The sequence below is a fragment of the Numenius arquata genome, chromosome 1 (genome assembly GCF_964106895.1).
Source record: "Numenius arquata chromosome 1, bNumArq3.hap1.1, whole genome shotgun sequence".
In the NCBI taxonomy this organism is placed as follows: domain Eukaryota; kingdom Metazoa; phylum Chordata; class Aves; order Charadriiformes; family Scolopacidae; genus Numenius; species Numenius arquata.
Window position 1 is genome coordinate 82,085,120 of NC_133576.1, and position 15,840 is coordinate 82,100,959.

At 38.0% G+C, this 15,840-nt stretch overlaps 1 protein-coding gene across 3 annotated transcripts in view; it reads left to right on the forward strand.

The window, feature by feature from the left end:
- TMTC4 (transmembrane O-mannosyltransferase targeting cadherins 4) overlaps positions 1–15,048 on the forward strand; it is a 55,865-nt gene extending 40,817 nt beyond the window's left edge. For all 3 annotated transcript variants that reach the window (XM_074147709.1, XM_074147717.1, XM_074147724.1), the window contains 7 exons: positions 2,926–3,005; positions 3,179–3,286; positions 3,411–3,552; positions 4,220–4,334; positions 4,819–4,931; positions 10,874–10,943; positions 11,460–15,048. In XM_074147709.1, the coding sequence (XP_074003810.1) occupies positions 2,926–3,005; positions 3,179–3,286; positions 3,411–3,552; positions 4,220–4,334; positions 4,819–4,931; positions 10,874–10,943; positions 11,460–11,611 (780 nt within the window). In that variant the 3' untranslated portion in view covers positions 11,612–15,048. The remainder of the gene's footprint in view (positions 1–2,925; positions 3,006–3,178; positions 3,287–3,410; positions 3,553–4,219; positions 4,335–4,818; positions 4,932–10,873; positions 10,944–11,459) is intronic.
- The last annotated feature ends 792 nt before the right edge of the window (positions 15,049–15,840 follow it).

The following is a 15,840-nucleotide window of genomic DNA, read 5'->3' on the forward strand; positions in this document are numbered from 1 at the left end:
AGGCAGAAGAACCACATGTCTAGAGACGAAATGAAAACCATCAAATTTTTAAAGGCTAGATTCTTCCCACCCATTCGTATATAGAAAGTACTTATGTTCCCATGTTGTGCGGGTAGGCATCATAGGAGAAGTCAAGGAGCGTTACAGCCTTGTGCTTAGCAGAGGGCAGGTAATTTTTCTAGGCTTGGTTTGGGAGAGTGAAGCTAAAGGCTGATCTTGGCATCTCTGTCATGGCCAGTGAAGTGAGAGACATGGCTGCGTGGCAAAAACCACCTTCACCTCTCAGATGACTGTGTGCCTGGAAGCCCTTTGCTGACTCTGTTCTTAAGCGCAGGATGTTACTGTGTATTATAAGCCACTGTAGAGCTGGTTTTGTCATTAGATATTTATGGTAGGGTGAGGGGTTCTTCTGGTATCTGGTTTAGTTTTTCTTCTCTTCCTTTTCTGTCACCACCATACTAAGAGGAAGTAAAGCTACAATTTCACTTGAAGAGAAATTAGGAAACCTACATACAACAAGGAACTCTTCATTTTCAGGAGTATTGCTAGAAACATCGTTTCCTTTCACACACAAAGTTGTATCTGAGGACAGAAGAAATACACCATCAAAAATGCTAGTAGTTTATTTAAATAGTTTCAGTATAGACTGTAGTACATCATTTTAGTTCAGCTGACAAAACGTACATGAACACTTAATATTTCATTTGATGTTTTGACTTGAAAGAATTGATATCTCTCAGGTTTCTGCAGTCTGCACAATTCTGTTTACATAAGAAAAATATTCTTTCTGCTGATGCTTTTGAGGTAGAAATGGATATTGAGAAGTTGCATGTTTTTAAAAAGTGAGAAAAATAGAATCAGAAAGTGCAGTGCTGTTTCCTAACATAAGACAGCTGACATCTGAAAAAGTGAGTGGTTGGTGTATACTGTTTTTTATCATATGCTCTGCTGTCCCCAGTCTTTAATCAAATTTCTTTTTTCAGTAATGCTTATGGCTGTAGTAAAACGTAAAAAAAAAAAAAAAAAAAAATTTTCAATATCAGTTTGCTGATATTGAAATGTGAAGTCATGTATTTTAAGGGCTAATATACTTTATTGAATGAAATCTTTCTTTGTTTCTTCTGTTTTGCCACAATTTATCTTTTATTTGGAAACAGCAAAATTTAAAAATCTAATTTGCTCTGAATAAATTTTGAGTCTGTACACTTTAGCATATATAATCAGAGCAATCCAGTTTGGTAAGAATGTTACCATAGTGTGCTGAGAAATTTCTGTAAGAGATACACAAATAGAATTCAGCCCAAAGAAACATGTTTCAGGGTGTATCGCGTTACTTTAACAACTTCTGGGAAAACAATGCTATTATGGTGGGGGTTTTTGACACTGTCAACTGATCTTTATGAATGACTATGTCTTGATATACATGTACCATTCTGTAGTTTCTTTGGCATGGGCCTTGTCATATTTTTATGAATGTACAGCGGAAGTGCCTGGATTTTTTTTCTTGGAAGCTGTGCTGGAACTGCTTTTATGGGATGCTGAATTTGTGTGCTATTTTATATCTTGCAGCCTGAGGAGCTGCTTATGTGTGTGCCTAGTAAGCTTTATAGCATCTTTGTTGTCTTTAAAACAAGTCAAACTACTTTTTCAGTCATTCTAGAAAGCATGGAAAATGTTCTTAACTTTATTTGTTTGGCTTTATTTGACTGCATAGTCACAGTCATATAGAGATGGAATTCAACAGTTAAATACCATAACAATTAGGTTCAAACATAATTGTTTGTGCTGGATCAATAGGTCCCAGGTATTATGCCAAATACAATTAGTATTTTTCCTTTGATGGACACATGAGAGAAAATCCTTTTCTGAATGTAGAAGGTGAATTAGAGTTATCTAAAAGCATCACAAACCTATCTTTTTGTACTTCAATTGAAGTAATTCCTGCATAGTGTTTTTGAAAATATTTAAATTAGATTTTCAAAGTATGGGAGAAATTACAATGTGTGCTTGTTTTAGATGAAGTATAACAATTTGATTTCAAATAGTAAGGCATTTAAATAATGAGTTCTGATCTAGTTGCTGAGAAGTCTATTTTCAGGAGTCAGTACTTGCAGTAGTTTTCTGTTCTTTCTAAACTTGAGTCTTCCCTTTGACCAGGTAATGTAGTCTTCTGAGATTTGTCTTAGAGTAGGATTTGAGGCATCTTCCAACTCAGATTTGTCCTGAAATATATTTATTCCTATCTAGTCCTTGCCATAAGTTCAGATGATAGATCTTCTTCCCTGTAGCTGTACCTCAAAGCTCTAGATCCTTCCTTCGTTCTCCACTTTTTAATAGGCAAGGTCTCCAGAATGTTGCCATACACCTTATTTTTATTTCAGAAATGCTGTTTGATGTGTTTTTATCCTAAGAGAGTAATAGTGTGTGTTTGTCATTTTTTGTTTGGTTTTGAAATACGGAGCTTAGTTTTTCTGTTAATGTTGAGTTCTTCTAGTTTAGGCTGTAGCGAAAGCAAAGTTTAATCAACATTTACATTACTGTAGTGTTAATTCTTCTTTGGTGGATTTGGTTGAGTCAGACTTTCTCTTATCTGACAAATAAATGAAATGAAATGAAGAGCAGGAGGTCTCAATACAGAGAGTCTTGTGGAAAATGTGTTGACCTCATTTATAAAACCAGGAAGTGAATAATCTTTTTTTAAATACCTGGAACAGGTAAGCTGATTCATTCATTTATTCCTCAGATTTTGTCTTGCTGTCTTCATTATATATATTGTCCAATCTTAAGTACCCATCTACAAAAAAAGCCAGCAGTGAATGACATAAGCACTGACTGTATGTATTTGGAGTAAGAATTTTTATCAGCTTGGCTCCACAAAATACCTGACTGTATAGCATCTGGTAGAATGTTCATCTGTGTTTTCAGGTGCACTACAATGTTGGTAAAAACCTGGCTGACAAAGGAAATCAAACTGCTGCAATCAAATACTACAGAGAAGCTGTAAGGTATTAGAAATTTTACTGCTTTAATGACCTATCCTAAAATTGCTTTCATGTTTAACATGAAGAAAATGCTTAGGTATTCATTTTCATGGTCTGCAGCATTGCAGAGCTAGCAATTTGCATTTAGTAATACATATCCCATACATAATAATAATCTCTTAAATTTTAAATTTTAGGTTGAATCCTAAATACGTACATGCCATGAACAACCTTGGAAATATTCTGAAAGAAAGAAATGAGCTTCAAGAAGCAGAGGAGTTGCTGTCCTTAGCTGTACAAATACAGTATGTTTAGAACAATGCTAAGCAGTGTTTTGCACCAACTGAGCAGAAATAACACAATAGGATCTTGTGTTCCAAATGCTCAGTTGTCTTCTCCCTTGTGTTTTTTTTTTCCCAATTTGCCCAGACCTGATTTTGCTGCTGCGTGGATGAATCTAGGAATAGTACAGAACAGTTTAAGAAGATTTGAAGAGGCAGAGCAAAGCTACTGGACAGCAATTAAACACAGGAAAAAGTATCCAGATTGTTACTACAATTTAGGGCGATTGGTGAGTGCTTTTGAATAAATGATAGCTATCACAGTAACCGGTTATAACAGAGCTATAACAGTGTCTGCTGTACTGTTAAATGCTGATAGTTATTCCAGTTTGCTTGATTTGTAGTTCAGGGTGATTTCATATTTTCAGTAGTTTTCCTATTGCTTTCCTAGTATACTTCCTTCCATACCACCTTTGGTAGTCCTAATTTTTCATAGAAATATATATAAACAAAAATATAGATTGTGTTCTTTTGTTTGAGAGATATTATTAATCATTTCTCAATATTAGACTGTTTTGTATTCATTCATATTGTTAGGTAGTAGAACTCTGCCAAAAAATTATTTAGATTACTGGAAATACTTCTATTAAATATTTACTCATCCTCTTGTGTAGATTTCTAAATTGAATGTTGGTTTTCCTACCCATCCTGCTGGTACATGCATATTTGAAAACAAGCTTGGCTCCCAGAGAAAAGCAGTATAAAAGTGTAAAATTAGTATGTAACAGTCTATCTTCCATACTACCCTAGCATTCTTTTTACATTTCTTGTTTTTGTCTACAAAAACAAGTTCTACTGGAATGGAATGAGACATTACCAACTTTTTAGTGCCTTTAGTGCATGATAAGAAAGTAAAACAAATCTGGGTGGAATTACGGGGCTTTTCTTTCTTTTTAGTATGCAGATTTGAATCGCCATATAGATGCATTGAATGCGTGGAGGAATGCTACGGTTCTGAAACCAGAGCATAGTTTGGCTTGGAACAATATGATTATATTGCTTGATAACACAGGTATAAGCCCATTTGAATATTTAATGAATAATTCAGTGCCTTGCAAAACTTAAAGCTTTACCTGTATCTAAAAGGAGGCCTGCCTCTTACTTGGCTACCAACACGCTCTCTATAAATATAATAATACCTTCTGACTCAATAGTTTTAAAGCACCACTTGAAATCCAGCCCATAAATTGAATTTCTGATGCTTGTTTGAAATACCATCATTGTGCAAGCACGTTTGTATTATAGACCAAACTCGAGAACTCTTGAATCTGTGCTTTGCTGTTCTTCTGTTCTTCAGTTATCTGCTGAAAACAAAATGGTCGTATTCTATTTTCTTACTTTTTAGGGATTTACATTTGTGTGTGTGTGATACCTGGTTTTCTTTAAAAATGCATGTAATCAACTATTCATAAAATATGCATGCTTGCAGCATGAAAAGTAACTAATAAGGCTGTGTTAAAAGATGCTTTCTCTTTTTCTGCTACATGGGCTCCCAGGCAATCTAGCTCAAGCAGAAGCAGTTGGAAGAGAGGCCCTGGGATTAATACCTAATGATCATTCCCTTATGTTTTCATTGGCAAATGTACTGGGGAAATCCCAAAAATATAAGGTAGGCAACTAGAGTTTTCTGAGTGTTGGGTTTGGTTTTTATTTTCCTGTGTAAACTATGTGTGTTTTGTAGAAACTGTTTGAGGAGGTCATCGTGAACTGTGGCTTAGATAATCAGGTTTCACTGCCCGTTTCTCTACTGCCCACGGTACTGCTGTGTGATTCTGGCCTAAATTCATCTCGCTTTATTTTAGATGCCTGTGTTAGGAATATTGCTGCCCTAAACTTCTGTCAGTGGTCAGTGGAGAGAAATAGGCTCTTAAGCACACTAGAGGGCAGTTAGGGTCTTGTATTGCTTCACTGCTGATGGAGAGAGCCTGCTCTGATTTAGAGGCCTGGGTTCAGGAACTAAAATTAGATGTTATATGCTAGTCCTTGTGCTTTTTTTATGTAAAGGAAGCAAGGTTTACCATTACTTGTTATGAATTTTAACCTCTTTGCCTCAGACGCTATCTAGAAGAGGTATTACAGATTTACTAATCACAGATTGAGGATATGCTGCCTTCTGCCTATCCCAGAATATTATGAGGAAAAAATCCATACGTTGAGCAATGTATTGAACTTTCTCTTGGATGCAGTGGACCAGCCTGTGAGTGGCATCTCAGCATTAGCTACTTACATTGACAAGTAGTAAATGGAATGGAACTGATGAGCATGAGTTATTTTCCAAAAGGGATTGTATGAGCTGATAGAGAGTAAATCATACACAGTTAATGTATTTAGTTGTTTTAATTGACTCCATAGCCACTGATGTATGTACGGGATAAGGACAAATTAATAATCAAGGAAGTTTGGGGTATTCCTCAGCAAAACATCATTTACTGAACTATGGCTTTGGGGGATTTTAATGGCTTTTTAATAGTGACAATGTTAGCAGAGCTGAAGGAACATCCTTCAGTATATGCAAAGTAAGAAGATTTTGTGTTAAACCTCTCAGAATAGATACGTTTTTCCATCAATTACTGCATCCACTTAAATTTCTACAGCCCTGGTCAGCTGTGGAGTCATGACCTGTCCACATGTGAAGGCAGGGCCTGTGACAATCCAGCACTTGCTTTTTGTATTACTGATGCTGTTAGACACACACCCCCCGCCCCGTTACTCTTTTGCTAGACTGGCTGGTGGGTTTTTTTCTGTACACTCTCTTTCTATTCTCTCTCCACCTGAGACTGTTATAAAATATACATTTTAGGTGACTTTAACAAAGCTCCAGAAGGATACAAATTAACATCCAGAATGTATAAGGGATGAGATTATAGAGGAGGTAATTGCTAGGGTTATTTTGGTGAGTCATGACTGTGAAAGAATAGAGGATTGTGTAGTTACTCATCAAGAAGAGCATGCAGCATGACAGAATAAAGAGCATTTATAGTGAAATAAGTAGAAAAAGTAAGTTGAAAACAAGCTAGAAAACTTTTCCAGGTGTAGGAGAAACAAGTCTGTCTTAGTGGATTTAAAAAATGAAAGAAAGGAAGTACTGATTTTGATTGCTAGCCCTGAAAGGTCATTATGTGCAGGGGAATGTGTTGGAGACAAAGTAGAAATGATAGTAGAGAAAAATGAAGCTGACTTGAAGTCAGCATCTTGAATAAAGCAAAAGGAGCAGTGGAGCCCAGGGAAAAAAGGAGGGAGCCAGTGAGTGCTTTAATATTTCAATATGGAGTAGTCGGTTTGCATAGAGCAAAAAACTTAACTAGTAACTTGAAATTGATGGGTTATAACAGGAAAAGCAAATTAAGGGAATTGGAAAGTGGACTCACTTAGAAAAGGTTATCATCTCAGCAGGTGTGTTTTGCTTCACCTGGAAAGAGGAGATACAGGGTTTTTTTAGCGGGAGAATGCTAACTGACAATAAATAGCATGGAAAATACAGATTTCTTGTCTACACCCTCACCAAGTGAAAACAGAGAGAAGTGGATGGCTCTTATAAGGTTTTTTATTGAGTGTGCAGGATGGGAAGGGAGGATGAGCGGGATGGAGACTGTCGAGGTGATGGAGGTAATTTTTACAGGGCTGCCTGGCTGTGTCTGATGTATTGTATAACCTTAGGCATTTCATTTATTAGGTTGCTTGTTATGTGTCTGTATAAAAGTTGTTACTGTATTGGCTCTTTTGCCATAAAGTAAGATTTGTTCTGGGTTGGTTTTTTTTTTGTTATCTCTTATTTTAAAAGCATTGAGTCAAAATGGCTTGGCTATGTTATGAGAGATTTCCTTCCAACAAGCGCACAATATTCTTATTCAGTTTCAAATGCACTTTGATTTTCAGCAGAAGGTGGTTTTCCTAAGTGACCAAAAAACCCCAACCCTTTATGATTTCTGTTTGTATCTACTCATGAATGATTTATTGTTCAAGAAACAAAAGCACGTCAAGGATGAGCTGTTGTGGTGGTTTTGTTTTGTTTTTCAATTAACATCTGTTATACCAAGTTAGAGTTCTCCTTTAAATGCTCGTTCTTGTTGCAATGGATGAAGAACCAAGCTATCTTTAGTTATTTGAAAATATCTATGCCATATTTTTGTTATGTATACATCTGTGCTTTTTCTGCTAAAAGTACAATAAATCAAAACCATTCAGCATTTTTTGTATTTGAAATAAAGCCAGACTACAATTTTGTGCTGTGGCCTTGGCAGCAGATGGAATGCAGTGTGCTTACCCAAAGCCTTTGCTGTATGCAGCGTGCAAGTTCCTTGGCAACACAGAGATTTGGCAAGACAGAGCAATTTGAAATATCACCGGATGTACTGAAATGTATATTTACTCCATATATCTACAGTAATACGAATATGATGCACCTTAAATAGCCTTTAATCAGCCAGTATGCTTCTACTAGCTGCTGAGCAAAGCAGTGGTGATAAAAATGTTTTCAGCATGTAGCTGAAGATGTATGGTAATGGCAGCCAACTCTGAGCATATTATTTCATTAAATTTTCTGGGAACACATTGCATGTGTTGTCCCATTGTGCTTCAGCAGTGAAAGGATGAGTCCATACATTAGGTGCTTCTCCTTTGTGTAGGTGGCGACTTTTAGGCATAAAACTGAATCGGAAAGCACAGCTTTCACTTTGATTGCTGTTAACCTGCACAGTGAAGAAAGCAAAGATTTACTTATAAGACAAAAATACTAAAATTTGCAGTGGAAAAAATTACAATTTTGTGGGACTTCTGACTACTACATGCTTTCAAGTGCCAATCCACTGTTGATTTTTAGGCTTAGATGGTTGTACGAAAAGAGGAGGTTATCTTGCAACACCACTAGACTTGCCAAATGTTTGAGCCTTAGTATGTTTCTCAGGTGACTGAGTTAGAATACTAGAGTAATTTTGACTGGAAGGCACATCTAGAGGTCATCTAGTTTAACTTCTGACCCAAACCAGGGCCATATCCTGTTGAATCTTGAACACTCCTACAGATGAAGGTTCTAAAACCTCTCTGGACAGCATCTTCCTGTGCTTGACCACTCTTATGGTAAAAATAAAAATAAAAATTTATTTCCTTTTATCTCATTAGAATTTCCTGTATGCCAGCTTCCATTCATTGTGTCTCATCCCATCTCACAGACTTGTGAGAAGAGTCTGTCTCCATCTTCTCTGTATCATCTGATCAGGTACTTGTAGATAACAATAAGGTCTCCCCTTCATCTTCTCTTCTGAAGGCTGAAGAGATACAGTTATTTCCTCTGTTTCTTGTATGTCTTGTGCTCCAGTCATCTTGGTGGCTCTCTGGTGGATGGAGGTAGTCCTTCCTTTCTGCTGGTGAGGCCACACCTGGAGTCCTGTGTTCAGTTCCTATAGAGCCGTGGACATACTGGAGAGAGTCCAGTGGAGGGCCACGAAGATGATGAAGGGACTGGAGCATCTTTGCTACAGGGAAAGGCTGAGAGAGCTGGGACTGTTTATTCTGGAGAAGTGTCAGGTGGAGGATCTCAATGTATATAAATACATGAAGGTACAAAGAAGATGGAGCCAGGCTCTTTTCAGTGGTGCTGTGTGACATTACAAGAAGCAACGAGCCCAAACCAAAACATGGGATGTTGCCTCTGAACATCAAGAAATGCTTTTTTTACTGTGACTCTAAACGAACACTGGCACAGGTTGCCCAGAGAGGTTGTGGAGTCTCCATCCTTGGAGATGCTGCCTAGACATGGTCCTAGGCAGCTGGTCCTGCTTGAGCAGGGAGGTCAGACCACATGAACTCCAGAGGTCCATTTCAACCTCAACCATTCTGTGATTCCTGCTGGTCCATTTCTCTGCCTTGTGCAGGTCCCTCTGAGTAGCAGCTCTCCCCTCCAGTGTATTGACTGCTTCCTTCTCTTAGGTGCTGTCTGTAAAGTTTTTGAAAGTGCATTCAGTCCCATAATCCAAAACATTAATGAAGACACTAAATAGTATGGGTTTCAAAGAGACCAATGCATCCAGGAGCACTAATAGTCTGGGTATGAGAATGCTGGAGCTGCTGTTTCTGCCAGGGAACAACAATGATAAAAATTGTACTATGGAGTCATATAGTCCCTAAATTTCCAGACATCTGTTTCCCTTGTTCACTCCTATCCAAGTATTCCTTCTCCTGAAACAGGACTTCTTAGAAAAGGCATTACAAACCTAGGGTTTATAATTTCCTTGACCTTGAGAAGATGAAGTCCCTTTCTGCATCAGGCTCTCTTGGCTTCGGAGTGGAAGCCTCAGCTGTGCTAAGGAATGCTGTGAAAGGAGCATGTGGGTTTGAATTTGGACATACTGGGAAGCTCTTGAGTCACTCAGTTGTGTGACTCAATCTTAACATCAGAAGTTTCTTGTCCCCTGAGGAGGGAACCTTACAGAGACTTATTTCATGCTTCACGTGAGAAGATGGTGGAACCAAAAATCTGGCTGACAGGTTTTCTTTTTCAGTAGAGCCTGTGTTGTCCTTTGTGGATATAAGTAATAAAAGCTTAGCACAACGGAAAGGCCTTTTCCCCAGGTTATTGTTCTCACATACCTCAGACAGTAAGTATGTGCATTCAGATGGAAGCCTACCACACTGAGGTAATCTTATCTTCAGGTCATTTGCATTGGAACTGAATGGGCAACTTTCCCTAAAACACAGCACAGCATAGAAATCTATGTAAAATTTGCTCTCTAAAATATCTAAGCTTGCATGCAAGCGAATAAATATGTTCCATTTGGATTGGGGGGTGGTGTATCTTTTTAGACTTCCACTGGAAGTATGCTCTGGAACAAAAGTATCTATATTAGCAGCTAGTTTGGGAAAATAAAATTGTTTGAATTAGAGAATAAATGTAGTGGTAAATTGTTCTCTGAATATTTGGTGAGGGAGCTCAGCTTTTCTAAGAAGGACTCGGATATCAACAGTCCTAACACTGTTGCGTTCCACTGGGAATATGGAAAAGATAACTTAAGAGGAAATGTGGGGAATATTTCAGTTGGCTTGATTTTTTTAAGTAGCAGGCACTCAGCTACTCTTCACTGAGAACCATGTTGAAAGATCTGTTTGAAAGGGGTTTGCTGGAATGCCCCCTTTTTAAATGCTAAAAGCTATTTTAAAGGGAAAGGTGTCTAAAAGCAGTTTTCTCAGATACTGAATGATATTATCCTTGATTGAATAAGTAGGGAAAACTTCAGTAGGTATTGTTTGAAAATATTACAACCAGGAAAAAAAAAATTAAGTACACTACTTCGCAAACTTCACTACTGCTTAATAGCTCTCTGCTATGACAGCAGCCTGTGAAAGCATGACACTTGTTTGTAGCATTATTGCTGTTTCCTGGAGGCTATAAGCCACCTGAGCTACAGGATTACTCAGGCTTAGAATATATATACAGGTATCATCTAGATATGGCATAGTTTGGGAGGTTTTTTAATTACAATTGTGGGTAAATTTTGCATTACTTTGTATACTACAAAATTAGACTGTCCTGTTGACTTGTTCTTCTAAATTATTTAGGAATCTGAAGCTTTGTTCCTCAAGGCAATTAAAGCCAATCCGAACGCTGCCAGTTATCACGGTAATTTGGGTAAGAGCCTTCCTAACTCTTATCAGCTGTATTGTTTGTTTGCTTCATATTCATTGTGTTTAAAAAGAAAAAGCAATCTTTTGAGCCTTCTTCCTGCTGGGCAGATTTCATTTCACTTCCTAGAAAAACTGCCAGCCAGAAGAACAGGGCAGTAAACCAGAAAAGCTGTCACACGATATGACAGATCAAGAGGGCTGCACAATCCAGCCCAGAGGTAGCTGCACTTCAGCGTCTGCAAATTGGTTCATTTATGCTATGCTTGTAACCCGCAATGAGCTCACCAGATAAGAGCTGCCATTTATGGCTGCAATGTAATTCATTCCTTCATCATTCCCATGCCAGTTCTGCTCCCAGGCTTTGCTCCTGCATTTGGCAACAGAACAAGCAGCTACTGTGCCACCAGCCAGCGAGAGACCCTTACTGAAAACAAATGCTTTAACGTTGTTTTCCAAGTGATTGGCAAGATTGCACGTTATTCAACAATATTGCTAATGAAATTCCTCATTGATGTTCCAGCTGTGCTTTATCATCGCTGGGGAAATCTCGACTTGGCAAAGAAGCACTATGAAGTCTCTCTGAAGCTCGATCCTATGGCACCCGGGACCAAGGAAAACTACAACCTCTTAAGAAGAAAACTGGAGCAGTTGCAAAAGAAAGGCGGTGCCTGATATTTCTTTTCAGGTTGCCCGTGCATGCTGTTTACGATTAATGTTACATGGGTACTTTTGACCATGTAAAGGATTCGGTCATTATTTCTCAAAAACGGTAACACTACCAGCACCGCACACTTGAATGTCCAATTATGCCCTCCTACAGATCCTAACATTTTCAGCTCGAGGGATCATTTTATTTTTACTATTGAACTGCTTTTAAAGTCCCTTAGAACATTTTTATAGGTATATGAAAGCAGTGCAGATGGAATTTCATGGCTTTCACTTGTAATTTGATATCTTCATCTGACATTTTAGTAGCAGGATGAATATCAGAAGGCAGTTTTATTTCTGAAAGTGATTCTTAAAAAAAGTGCAATTTCCTGTTTAAATCCTTATCTTTTCAAGTGCGAAGAATATCTGTCCACTTCGGTTTTATTACTGCCTTCTACTGCCAGTCCTGCAGAGCCAGTGGAAGAATGGATTCTCTCCAACACATCAGTCTACTCGTGTAATTTGGGTTATGCCCTTGTTCTTGTTTCTGGTTCCACCCTGTGAAGTGTTGGATTTGTGCAGAAGTAAATGAGGACAAGGATTTGACCATAAATGTTTGTCAGCCAGGGTACTGCTGAGGTATGCTTGAGTGAAGAAAATAATACTCTTCAATAAAGATGGAGACTTTAGCTAGCTGCAAAGGCAAAAGAAGTGTGAGATGACAGAGGAGTCAGCTGGAGTTTCTGATCTTGCAGGCAGCCTTATCTAGCACAGACAACTTGGGCAACAAGTCAGAATTGCTTTAGCTCCTGCAGCAGGTCAGTGGTCTAAATACAGTATAGCATCTACAGGAGCCAATTCCTATGTTCTCAGGCATTTCAGTCCTTTCTGGTTAAGGACATTACACCTTTCAGCTCCTATATTGTTAGTGAATAAGGAGAGAACTTCTGTGAAAAAGTAACTGGGCAGAGGACCTGACCTTGACTGTTGACGTATTAACTGGAAGGAAGTCAGCTTCACCTTTGTCTCCCGTGGCTCATGTGTTTGCTGAAGTGGCAGTTGAACAAGCATAGCTGTTAATGCATAAACTGATCACATTGATGTGGGATGATTCAGAGATGATATACATTGATACCATGTCACTTTTCAAAATGTGCTATGCTTTAATACACGTTTAAACTCTGGCTGTCCAGAGTTGTTTGTCTTGTGCTAATATTTACCTTCCTGCTTCAGGAAGTAGTCATGTCTATTTATTTGTTGGGGTTTTTGTGATTTGTGGGTGTTGTGGGTTTTTTTAAGATTGGAAGATTGCTATTGGATGTGGAAACTGAGGAACTTTACCTCTCTTTTCATGTTCCTTTATTCTTTCTGACCATCTGCCCAGGAAGAAATTGATCAGTGCAGTATTTGCAGCTTTCCTAATTTGTCCAATGATTATTGTCGAGGAGATTGTGTAATGCTCTCCGTACACAACTCATCTATGTGTGGAACCATTTAAAGTGTCAGGGGAATGCCTGCCATAGGACAGGATGTCGCGTGACTTTGCCATCTGACCACCATGTAACCACTCTACATCTATACCATATTTTGAACCTACAGTAGGCTACTTTTACATTATAAATTTGCTTGGAAATGACAGTTGTTTCAAGAACCAAATGTGTCTACAGCAGAGCTACCAAAGCATCCTCTGACAAAGCTAGTTTGGGTACTACCAGTAGTGCAGCTACTTTCATGTTATATTCTTGCCAGACTAACTGTAAATCTGACCAGCAAGGCTGTGGCAGTGTGATGCTGTGCACAAATTTGGCTTTGAATGAATTACTATGCCTACAATATATAGTATGTTGCCATACTGGGTTTAGTTGAGGTACCAGAGGCATGCATTTGTGCTAGCACAGTGCTTCTCTCCTGCAAATATAGCCTGTTTCTCAGCAGGACTAATTAGTTCATGTAAGGTACTAAATTGATGCAGTTCCCATGTCTTCTGGTTTCTGGACAAAATTTTCAGAAACTAGTTTTTGAATATATTTGCAGGATATAAACATGCTCTTTGATAAGTATCTGTACTGATCCAGCAGAACGGTGCACCAGTATGGCTAGTCATCTTCTGGTAACCAGCATGGTTTAGTCAGTACCAACTTTTGTATCTGAAACATGCTGAAATAGATACAGCCTTCAGTACAAAGAGCAGACTTTTAAGGCTTTCCAGACACAGCCTATTATTCATCAGATATAGAGAACACTTAGCTACTTCAGTCATGAGGTATTTAAGAGTTGGGATCTGGCTGGATGAGCTAGTTTCTAGCAGAAGATAAATGTGTTTAATATAATCAGGTCTTTTCTGTATATTTGGAATATGACATACTGAGTTTAAATTATTATTCTCATCATGAAGTTCACATGTATAGTTTTCCCTGTTGCCTGGCATACTAGCTTTACAGAAATCCACTACATCAATATTTTGTAAGGGGTATGAATTCTCTCTAGGTCGTTATAAACCAAAGTTGTAGGAATTCCTCTGTGGAAGTTAGTTCATCCTTCTACTCAAGAGTCTTAGATGGAAGAGACATGCCAACAAATTAGGTGTTTTGTTGGTATTTCAAAATGGTGTTTACTCTTCAATACAGACAACACAATTTCTTCTCGATTAGTCTTCTGGCTACCTGTATATATTTTTGTGAGGATTTATTTGTTTTATATCATTTTCAGTGCTACAGAAATTCATTGTGGTTGCTTGTAGATGGTAATAAGAAGGATACATTTATATCTGAGCATGTTGAGGCAGAATTGGGTTCAAAAGAAGCAACAAACAAGACTGTTTTTTTAATAAAAAATTCCTTAAGACTTTCAAGAATGCTAAATATTTTTTTACTTTATTTTCAGAAATATTTTGAGAGTGCAAATAATACAGTGAGTTTTATTAAAATGGTTATAATGTTAACCTTTTGCTTGTTTTTTCATACCTCATAACTGACTCCTGGAATAGTACAGAACACACAACCTGGGAGAGAGAAAGGGTTTGTACATAACTGTTGTTATAAATATTGTCGGTCTTTCCAGCGTGCTGGATTTTTTCCCCATTGTTACCTTTCCACTATTGCTAATCACAGAAGATTAAAGTTTCCTGCTTGTCAGCTGGCCTGCTTCATTCTGTAGTGAAATTAAGAAACGTGGATACTTTTTTTTTCTTCAAGGATTCCGTGTTCAAATATAGTTCTGAGGAGAGAAATACAGAATGATTCAGTGCACAGAATGGAGTCAGAAAAACATTCACAGTGACTGGTATGAGTGACAGTGTCTTTTCACCAAAAGCTTCTAAGGGAGTCCCCTAATTGTATGTTTCTCTCATGTTTAGACCAATGCCATGTACATGTATTTCCCTGTTAGGATTTAAACTTTAGAGATGTGAGTTATGTGTGTGTTTATGAGCACTCAGAAATAAAAATCTTCAATACTTTTGGATGATTTGTTAAAAATATTGGGCATATTCACTGGGAACTCGTATCCTTCATATTTGAGATACCTGCATCTGTACAGTCACGGGTGAAAAAACAGGTAATCTGAAACATGGTACATCTCCTAAAGAAAGCATCTTCAGGACGTGAGGTGTCATGTACTTGAAGGAGGTATTCCTCTTCACTAACATCAAAGGGTAACTAAGGTGATCAGCTCATATATATGAAGAAAATGTCACTGCTGCTTTCAGTTGAAGTAATCTGGTCCCACACACCTCTAGCATTCTCCTACATTATCTGCACCAAGAATATTAAAAGATCGGCATTGAAGCAAATTGGCAGGTACTTGCCTTGGGAGTCAGAGAGTTATAGTAGCTGGATGAGGGAATGGGGTGAGACAAATTAAGTGAGCTTTGGTTTCTGCAGACAGTTAAATTTAGATGGCTGATAAAGCATCTGAATGTCAAATCTCTTGACTCCAGGAACAGAACATTCAGGTCCAGTTCAATTCATTGTTAGCTTGTCTATGATCACTATAAATGGTAACAATTAAATTGACTCTTGGTGTCCTTCACTTTGTTTTAAAAGCAATCTAAAGCAACTGTAAATTTGCAAAGGTGAGATTTATTTTTTCTTAAATTGAAGTTGCTATTTGAAGCTGTAGCTGTTAGAATGTTAAATGTGATAGCATAGCCCGTTTCTAGATGGGGGGGGGGGGGGGGGGTTAGTTTAAATATCTTTGTATTTATTTGCTGGTTCCTGCTTGTGTTCCACATTTCATGTGAGCGTAGGTGAATT